Raw genomic sequence first — 10,677 nt, forward strand, 5'->3', positions numbered from 1 at the left:
CAGAAGCCATGAGCTAATGGGGTGGAATATGGTGGTGGCTGAGCATGTTAGGTTGGAAGAGTTGGAAGTGACTGGGGGAAGCAAGGCACTGGCTAGAAGAAGTTTCATTTGCAAGGGTGTCCAGGAACTGGTGAAGACAAGGGGATGGGGAATGGCTAGGGTTCACGTCTTGAGGAAGGGCTGTTGATAAGTTATTTACTAAGATTCAGATCATTTTGTAAAACACTGAACTCATCCGTGATGGGCAGGGCATTAAAACATTATTAAGAATGCCATGTCAGAGCATCATTCTTATATAATAAAGGGCTTAGTCTAGCTGTTCTGCATGAGCCCCCCAACCCCACCTTGCTCCCCCAGCCCCCCCATGGGTGCCCCACCTGGGCCAGCTCTGGCCTTTTAAGGAAAAAAAAAACCTGAAAAAACCCCGGGACTCACCACTCCTTAGGTGGGGGTGATCCCCGCTGCCCCCACTGCCCTGCACCCCTTGGGGGGCTCTGCATGAGCCCTTGAAGCCCCCATGCAGGAGCAGTGAGTCCTAGGGCTTTCCTCGTTCTTTTTTAAAGGGCTGGAGCTGGCCCGGGTGGGGCACCCGGAGGGGGCACGGGGGGTCGAGGGGTCATGGCAGAGCCCCCCCATGCAGCGTGGGGCAGTGGGGGGGGCAGCAGGGATTGGCCGGGGAGCTGGGGGAGTGGGGAGTTGGGGGGGTTGGGAGGAGTCCCCCATGGTCCCAGTCCCCCTGCTCTCCTCCCCCATCCCTAGTATTTACCAGCTCGCAGTCAGCTGCAGCAAGGGGGACTGCCCAAATCATCAAAGCTCTCCGAATCTTTGCCGAAGAGTTCTCCAAATTTCTCTCCAAGCTATACCAATATCTATAGATGCCTGGTTCTAATATTCTGCAAAATGTCACCTGGCTGGTTTTATTTAAATTTCTTTGTTTCACCGAAACTTGTGCAGCTGGATTAAATCAGCTCTCTTGTGGACTGGGAAGGTGGCAATTACTTGGGATTTATATTCTTGGGAAAGTAAAAGGGAGGAATCTTTATCTCCTTTCTTTCCTCATTGTGGAATGCTATTCAACACTGGCCTGGTTCTTCTTTACCTTAGTTATGGTCTTCTCTGACAAGGTTGTTTTGGTTTTACGAATTATCTAAGCATTTTAATAAAAATGTATCTAGTATAGCAAAATAGTATCTAATACATTCGGTTGCACCAATCGTTACTAACTAGTGTTTTAAGATTAAGCTATGATATACTGTATTTGGATTATTTAATGTATGGTCTTCCCTTATAGTGTCTCTTTTCAGGCCTTGTGCTTTGTTTAATTGTGTTTAGTTAGACATGTGAATGGCTTCCTTTACTTTGCTGACCAAGCTAATTGTCACAGCTGCAAAGGTTCATACTACAGTCACTCAGAAACAAGCTTTGGGGCCTTCTGCTTAGCCACACTTCTGCAGATTGGTCTAGGTCCCTTGACCAAGGCTGGCAACAAAGCTCTGCTACCACAAATTAGTTATTTTCTTCGTTGTAAAAAGAACAAAGAATGAGAGGATGAGTCCCTACACATTAGATGTGAATAATCTAAGTACTCTTAAACCTCCTCTAAAAACATTAGTATTTTAGGTCTCATTTCACTCCTTGGAGCCATGCTATGCAGTCCAATTTTGGGACTGTCTTAATTCATCATACATTTTCTGAGGCCTGCAGAAGACTGAGGTGGTTGTTATTCATATAACTGTTAAGGAAAACAAGTCCAGGAGGCAGAGCTACGTTTGTCAAGCATTGGTCACTAGAGACACTGGACAGCAATCTCCCAAAGACACGTGCTCAGGGCACAACCCGCCCATTGTTTTAGTCACTGGACCTTAGCGTTTCCGCTCTTTATCGTGCCTAGTCGGTGCCCATCTTATTGCAGGAACATGCCAATTTATAGGGCAAGTAACAATGAGCTTAAATTGCCCCATGGAAGATTTGAATTAGATGTTGGCAAGAATTCCTAATTATGTGGTGGTTAAACAATGAAAAGAAATTCCTAGAGGGGTTAGGAGTTTCTGTCCCTGGAAGTTGCTAAATGTAGGGTAGAGAAATATTTGTCTGTGATGACTTAGACAGATATGATCCTGGCTTGAGCAAGGGTGCTAGAGGTGATACACTTAGATGTCTTCCATTTCTATTAGTCTATGCTTTTACATCCACAACATATTCTTGGAAGATATCCTGAAAGAGCGCAGTGTTCTGAAGCATCAGAAATGGCTGAGTCTAGACAATATACTAAAGACATTTAAGATCAGGGTTATAAACCTCAACTATCTACTTCAGGTTCATATAATCCACTTTTTTTAGCTGAAGATGTCACTGCCTATACCATGAAGCCTGCGTTTGAGTAGTATGACATGGTCAAAGAAGATAGATCATTGTACTAAAAACAACTGTAGGACAACGGTGTTTAAAGAACTTGGGACCACATGGAAAATGTATTCTCTGGAGAGAGATTACTATCATCTTCTACAGTTTTCCTCACACCCTCCCCTTTGTGGTGTGTTACCCTTGGGTCTGTTCAGTCCTTTGACTTGTAAACTGTTTGAAACTGGGAAGTGATCTTTCTGGAGGGAGCACCTGGCAAAGCTGGCAGTATTTTAGGTCATCAGTAATATACACTTCTAAAAAACAGTAAACGTGAAAAAAACAGAAACTGAAAAACAAACTATGCAACCAAATAAAATATCTAAACAGTGTTGCCTACTGTCTGCAAATGTATGGTCAGACCGTGAAAAAAATGGGCAAAAAAATCCTGTCCATAAAGTCCTTAGAAATTCAGACATCTGCAAAAACAAGCACACAAAAACACTAATCTGTCTGGAGCTTGACTGAAGATCCCTTATGGGGAAAGTAGCTGGAAGCAAGCACCAGCTTGTCTGAGCATGAGCACAGGTCCTCCACAGGACATTGTCTTAGGGTTGGAAGCCCTTTCTGAAGATGGCTGGCCTCTGTTTGTAATGATAGGTTAGATACTATTGCCAAAAGCTCTGCAGTTTATTGATTTATTCTAAAACTTCTGTTGTCACTTCAATGTGGTCCAACTCTTCAGACCTATCTACTAGGAAGGAATGATCTGGTATGGGGATTTTCTTAGTATCTTCTGTGGTAAACACTGATGCAAAGAACTTGTCTAGCTTTCCTGCTATGACCTTATCAATCCTGAGTGCACCTTTTATACCGTGGTCATCAGATAGTCCCACCAATGCTCTTGCTGACTTCCTGCTTCTAATACATTTTTAAAAAGTTTTTCTTATTAACTTTAAGTAATCACAACTCTGGGAGAGGTGAAATCTTTTATTAGACCACCTAGATGGTTGCAAAAAAAATGTCTTTATTTGCAAGCTTTCAGGCACATACACCCTTCCTCAGGCATAGGAGAGTGCAAAGACTATAAAAGTTTTCCCAGGTGGAAATGAAAATGCATCTTTCTTATAAACGTTAACATCTTTTGCTAAACACTCCTCATATTCTTTTTTTGGCTTGCCTTATTTCATTTTTAAACTAAACCTGCCAGAGTTTGCGAGCTTTCCCATTTTCCTCATTCAGTCACAGCTTCCATTTTTTTGAAGGATGCCTTTCTGCCTTGTATGGCCTCCTTAAATCTGCTATTAAAGCATTACTGGATCTACTGGATGCCTATTTCCCTTGTCTAACTATATTTAACATTAGGGTAAGTTGAGGTGAGAAATAATTAGACATATTAGGTTTGGATAAAGTTCTGGCCTGTAGGCTACAGAAGCATGGGGAGGTATTATTTTGGGTAATTTATCATATGTTCTAATTATATGGAGCAGGAGCAACTGTATATATTTATCTGAAGCTCTTTTGCATTATCCTGTTTCTGCCCTGCTGCATGTGGAAAGGTCCTAAAAAGCATTGATTCATGGGCTGCTTTATTAGTCAAGTCATTCATTTATGTGCAGTTTAACCAAGGTGGAAAGGAAGATGGTAAGTGGAAGTGTAACCAGGTAGCTGGATGCCCAGGATAGCTGTGATGCACAGGGGCAGTGGTGACTTCCGGCTGCCACCGCACTGTCAGCACGATCATGTCACTGAAGCAGCATCTGTTTTTTTCCTGCTGTTTTTCCCCACCCAAGCTTGTGCTCGGGGTGGTTGTCCTGGTCGGCCTGTCCTAGTTACACTACTGGTTGCATGCACGTCGTATCCCTTTTGCACCTGAAAGCCTGCATTCGCTTACTGCTTGTTTGTATCCCCAGGCTGATGAATGGGTAGTTTGACTGAATTATACACAGCGCCAGCAGCTTTTTCTGTGCCCGTCTAACAAATTCCAGGGTCAGACTCTGCTCTCATTTCCCCAAACGATATCAAATTAATTGTTGGGCCTGAAATATTTTTATCTTCCACCTGCTTGCTAATCAGGACCTATGTCGTGTCTATGGCATTTGGGCATCATAGAGGAATCCTTTTTGTTAGTGATGTATTTTGGTGTCAGAATCGATGGTATTCTTCTCCTGATCCTTACTCACCCAGGCATAAGAAGGCAGGTGGGTACCCGGGGCAGCTGCAACACAGGGGCAGTAGGTTTTTCCACCTCCCGTCTAAGTCAGCACCTGTCCCAGTCATGCCACCTGTTATGCTACGCCAGGGGCGGGCAATTATTTTGGGCGGAGGGCTGCTTACTGAGTTTTGGCAAGCCATCGAGGGCCGCATGACAGCCAGCCCAGCGCAGATAAATATTAATTTTCTAAATTTTTTAGGGGCCCCACGGGCTGGATAGGCGGGCTGCATCTGGCCCCCGGGCTGCATTTTGCCCACCCCTGTGCTACTCATTACTCATCTGGGTCATAACAAAGATTTCTCTGTAGCTGTTTCACATGAGGTGGTCTGTCCTGTACGGTGCAAATTAGCTCCTCAGCTAATGCTACAGGGATTTCTTCTGTAAAATTTAATTGAAGGGTTTTAGTTCTCCTTTTTCTGCATATCATGAGATATACTTAAACTAGGATACCTTCATTTGCTATATTAGCTGAGCTATAAACTGTGTCAGGTTTGAGTTCCTGAAGCTGCTGTTTAGTTCCTTTACTTTTTAAAGAAAGGGAGACAACTTGCTTTTGGTCTTCTTTAATGGTATCCTCCTAGATTTAGTTTCTTAAGCATTTTTAATGCCACCTGTTTCTAAAGGTGCTGAATATGCAATGTCTGAGGCAAATCTAAGGACCATATTGTTATTCCTTATGCAATACAGAAGAAACTGAAATAGGTGTCATGACACAACTAGAAAATGTCTTATGGCTGTGGAAAATGTGCCAAAATGTGCAGTGATGCTCACCTGAACCTGCAAAGTCCCTGGGACTATTGCTGCATGAGGTCTTAACAGTTCTCTTCAGACAGATGAAATGATCACAGAAAGCTATGAAAGACCATTTGGGGCATCTAAGCTAATGATTTCAGCACTATTACGGCAATCTACAGTATTGAAAATGGGAGCAGTTAATTCGATCGTGACTAGAAAGTGATTAGAAGGTGATTGTGAGGAGTGGTTCCCAATTCCTTTTCCTATGTGGTGTCCAGTATTTACCTTCCTCATTTGCCACACATATACTTCCTTCTTTTATTGTCAGGTTTCTGTTATCTAGAGAGCATTCCTAGTTCCTGCCCTTCCCACAGTGGGACCCAGACCTGAATAAAGGCACTTTGTACTCAAAAGTTTGTCTAACATTTCTCCCAACTATACAGTTGGCCCAATAAAAGATATCACAAATAGCCTTGCTTCTCACATCTTGCCTGGACTACTACATCAACCCAACTCCAAGTTTAGTAACGTTTAAAAATGCCATCTAAAGGCATCGTGGGAAACCTAGGAACACGGAAAACACGTCTTTTGTTCTTCCTTCTGGCCACCAGGTGTCACTGCAGCACGGAGTTTGAACAAGGAACCGACTAATGAACAATGACTAACAGATAATTAACCCACTCATCTGATCAACTTTTTCTGTTTTGAGCATAGCATAAACTATGGGGCTACAACAGTTTCCATGTAAGGAAAAAGAGAGCTGATCTTCAGCATCTTATACTGAAATATTCTTTAATGTTCATGACATTGTATCTTCCCAGATTTTGCTCAATACCTACAAGGATGAGTGGATAAATAAAGAGCAGCAAGTCACTTAGGACGCTCACAGACGTTCAATCAAAGGATCTGATCCGCAGTCCCAACAGTTGTGCCTCCTGCCATGCTACACATTACAAAAAATGTGTAAAAATTTTGTGGCTTACACATTAAAAAAAAAAAAACAGGAAGATTTTTTTTTTCTGAACCCACAGGTGATACTGCTATAACTATAAGACTTGGAAATTGTTGAAAGTTTATTTTTGTCGTACCATTAATTGCTTGAACGTGGGGCCGGGTTACACTATGAGACGTGATCAACTGGTTAATCAATCATGTCTTAAGTGTAACATCTACCAGGGATGTCAGATCCGTTAGTGTTCGATCGTGACAGCTGAAGGGAACCCAAGAATGAAATGGCTGAGCTGCTAAAAACAAAATACAGTCTCTGTTTAAAATCAGTTTGTAAAGTAAGGACTCAGAGCTCCTGTCTTTTAAAAAGGGACTTGGGATGGTCCTGGGAATTACCAACCAAGGAGCTTAGCTTCAGTACTAGGTAAACTGGCTGAAATAATAGTTGAAAATAGAATTTTAACATACCTGGATGTATGGGTTAAGGTGGAAAAAAAATATCTTTCAAGGAAAATTATACCTCCTGACTTACTAAAGCATATCAGCAAACTAGGGAATAAGGGAGAAACATTTGATATAACTACAGCTCCGCTCTCTTTTTGCTACACAACAAACATAACAATATTTTCATGACCCCAACACCCAAAACTTAAATGAATTTTAATCAAGGCAACCAGAATGCAACAACTAATGAAGGAGAGTTCAGTGGAATTGATGCTACCAAAATCTGTACAATTTGAGAACCTTTCTCCACCGGCTATTTGATCCATCCTAAAGAGTGCTATTACAAGTGTATCATTTCAATGACGTTCTGTCGGTTGTTCCAAAAAACTACAGGAAGGTGAGCATGCTATCTTTATTTCCTTAAGAGGACAAACAAGCAGTTATTATATTCCTAATGTATGAAGGCTCTACATTGCAAAACTGATCCTCTGAGACTTTTTTTAGAGAAGATGTAAACAGATAATGCAGTCTGCTGTTTAAGCTAGGAGGTTGCTTTTCTAGGATTATTAAAATTGCAATTCCTTTATTCCTCATAGTCACCGAGGGCTCATTTCCATTCCTAGATAGATGTTCCCAGGTCCATTTGAGAAGGGAGAGGGAGTGGAAGTGAAGATTACTTTCTATATGACAGCAGAGCAATTGGAGCAGGATTTCTCCAAATTCCACCAAATGCTTTCATCTCACAATATCTCATAGACTGGACCACAGGTATCCTATTTACTGCTTGTACATGTAACAAAAGGAAAATATCTCAGCATTCAAGCTGAGCGACTGAATTGTGACAGTCATATTAGGTAATAGTAAGAGAATCAACACGTGGGCTGATGAAATCTCTTTTAGAAGAAGTGTTGTATACAAAATGCAGTTTGACAAAGAAGAGTGGAAGGCAGGAGGGGCTAAAGGGAATGACAAAAGAGAGAAACAGGATAAAGAGAATAAAAAGGGAAGCAGTCAGAACGGCTAGGAGCCTACTGGGAAAGTTGCCAGAAGCATCAATGCCAAAAATGTATAATTAATTGTAGTGTAAGAGTGACGCAGTAGCTGTGATGGTCCAGCTTGTGCAAGAGGCAAGGATTTCCTAGAGTGGCAGCTTTTATTGGACCAACTAACTATGTAGTTGGGTGAGAGTTAGGCTTTTAAATGAAAGATCTTCTTCGTCAGGTCTGATCAGAACCAGATCAGTTTTTAATCAACAACCCATCGCATCCTTTAAGAAATTGAATCAGTCCTGATGAAGAATACCTAGCATCTGAAAGCTTGTCTGACTCTATCCCAACTATTTAGTTGGTCCAATAAAAGATATCACTCTAACAAATCCTTGCCTCTTTGATAATTAATTATTATCATGTTACCAATCAAAAGAAATGTAGACCGGCTTATATAAGTATCTTCCCTTACGAATTTTTGGTCTGACAAGTACATTTTACTTCCAGAACATTTCTGTTGTCTACATGCTCTATCATTGTTCCTGAAACTTGGCTTTTATAACATGCCAGTGAAGAAATAGCAAAATCTCTTGTAACACGCCAGAAAAGTTGTTCTAAATTTAACAAATGCCACATGGGGTTGAATGAAATGCAATGAATGTAGGACACGAGCTCTGTAAGAAACATGTTCAACAAGACCCGAGAACGACAGAGAAATTGTACAAAAAGGACGATCCCCAAACAAGAGGGTCTTATAACAATTCATTATAATGTTAGCATAACTAAGAAAATGCATACCTACTTGCCAACATGAAGTGGTCTGCTTAAAATGCTCATTGAGAATGAAGGCAGATAAGGTTCTTTGGGTAAATCTGATATCTTTTAGCAGACCAGCTCAGATAGTTGGAAAAATTATTCTTTCAAGTTTGCAAAGAAGAATGTTTCCAGCTATTTGAGTTGGTCTGATAAAACATATCAGATTTACCCAAAGACCCTCATCTATCTTTGTCCTTAGACCAACATGGCTACAAGCCTACACCCCCATTGAGAATTAAATGAGAGGAACAGAAAGAGAGTCTGAATCAGCCCCAGGATAAGGATGAATCTGTAAAAGGGTATGCTGGGGGTTTGGGACAGGTCCTTCCCCTTGCAACAGGTTTTTATCTTTCCAGTGGCCAGGTAATGGAAAAGAAGATCTGACTGGCTTTTTGATTCCCTTCCCTCAGTGTTTTTACCATTTTATTGAATGTTTCATACCTCTCGCTCAATCTCTTGCAAGTCTGGATCCACAGACCTGTGCTTAGAAAATGACTGCTTAAGATACGGTCTTATGTCAGAACATGCATGTACTACGTTTTTATTTCTTAACAAGTGTACAGCTAAAGGAGGAACAGGAGTACTAGTTCTGTTTCTTGAAAACAGGCAATATGCTTTTGACATACACTGACATTTATTAGCGCACAGAACCCGTACAGTCAACGACAGTGAACAGGAGTAGGAAATACAGGCTGTAGGGGTCATATGTACATCATTTCAACTTCACAATATGAGCATTATAACTTATTTGTTGGGTCAGTATAAAAATCACCATATTACCTGTCTAGTTATAATCTGTCTAGGAAAACTATCATGTTTTCCTTTAAGGACTAAGACATTCCAGATATTCTCTCTTGGCTTCATAGCTCTCAGATGACAATTGGGTTCTCTTCCTAAACTCATCATAATTACTCTATTCTGTATAGAATAAAAAAAGAGCCTGTTCATCAGCCACCAAAGTCTGATGAGATGTGTATGAAAGACCTTCATACAATAGATCGAGCTTCATGTGTACCTGGTTTTAAGAGTGCTCAGTTACTACACATGATAAACAGCATGGTTAACTTGTCTACTGAACAGAAGAGGAATGGTTTCTTAAAGAACGCGATGGGTTGTTTAAGGACGGAGGTACATTATGGAAATATTAAGCCCAATTGACTTTGATACCAGTGTATGATCTGAAAAGATATACATCACCTCTAGCACTATGGTAATATAAACCTGATACTTTCCTTTAAGGGCCAACAAACTCCAGATATACTCTCTTGGCTTCATAGCTGTCAGAGTGACAAGAAATGAGTTCTCCCAAACTGACTATACCTGCTTTATTCTGTACAGATCGAGTTGTTTTTTTTTTAATTATTAAATTTGGTACCATATTTACTCGAATACTATACACACCTTTGCCCCCAATAAATCAGCCCAATGATTGCCACCCTGCTCTGGCCCAACAAAAGCAGAGGCAGTGTTGTTAAGGAACTGGCAATAGCCATCAATTCATTAGCAGCTTTTTGAGAGGGTTAATACTGGGAGGGTTAGCACCCTTTGACCTGGCTGAGGTTGAGTGAGCTGCTGCATGCAATCAGATGCGACTGAATTTTTTCCCCCTACATTCTGCCTTCCAAAAGTAAGGTGCATGTTTCCATCTGGGGACATATGGTTTTCAAAAAAAATAAGGTATCTTTTAAAAGTCAGAGTCCATTGATAATGCTTTGGGAGAAAGTGCAAAGACTTCATCAAGCAGTTGTGCAATAGGAAGAGCAGGAAACAGGAAGATTATTTTCTGAACCCACAGGTTATATTGCTATAACTACGAGGCTTGGAAAATGTTGAAAGTATTTTTTATCTAGAACGCACTGTCAGCACCAGTGAAAAGAGCATTGTGGTTGTAGAAATAGAAAAAATAGTGCCTAAAAGGAGGTATTCCTAATTTTGGGGTAGTTTGTGTCTCTGCTATCTATGAAACTGGAAGGTTATGAATAAAATGTAGCAGTTTGGTGGAAGGAAAAAGTAGAGAATGGTAACCCTCTGGAAATAACTAAGGCAAAGAATAAAATGCAGAAGTCCCATAGGCTAGGACTTTGTTGGCAGAGTCTCCAACAGAATCCAGTTCAATACTGTGTAATTAGTAGTTTCCTCACCAACAGCCAAAAGCAAAGCTTATATAAAACATCTTCTCTCTTGACTCTTTCC

General features: G+C 41.0%; 1 protein-coding gene across 1 annotated transcript in view; it reads left to right on the plus strand.

Annotated features, from left to right (window-relative positions):
* Positions 1-517: 517 nt before the first annotated feature.
* The window catches only part of LOC102377402 (arylacetamide deacetylase-like 3), a 17,411-nt gene continuing 7,251 nt past the window's right edge, over positions 518-10,677 (plus strand). Inside the window, 1 exon segment of the mRNA XM_025198090.1 lies at positions 518-528. Within this exon segment, the coding sequence (XP_025053875.1) occupies positions 518-528 (11 nt within the window).

This window comes from Alligator sinensis, unplaced genomic scaffold (assembly GCF_000455745.1).
Source record: "Alligator sinensis unplaced genomic scaffold, ASM45574v1 scaffold569_1, whole genome shotgun sequence".
NCBI classification, from domain to species: domain Eukaryota; kingdom Metazoa; phylum Chordata; order Crocodylia; family Alligatoridae; genus Alligator; species Alligator sinensis.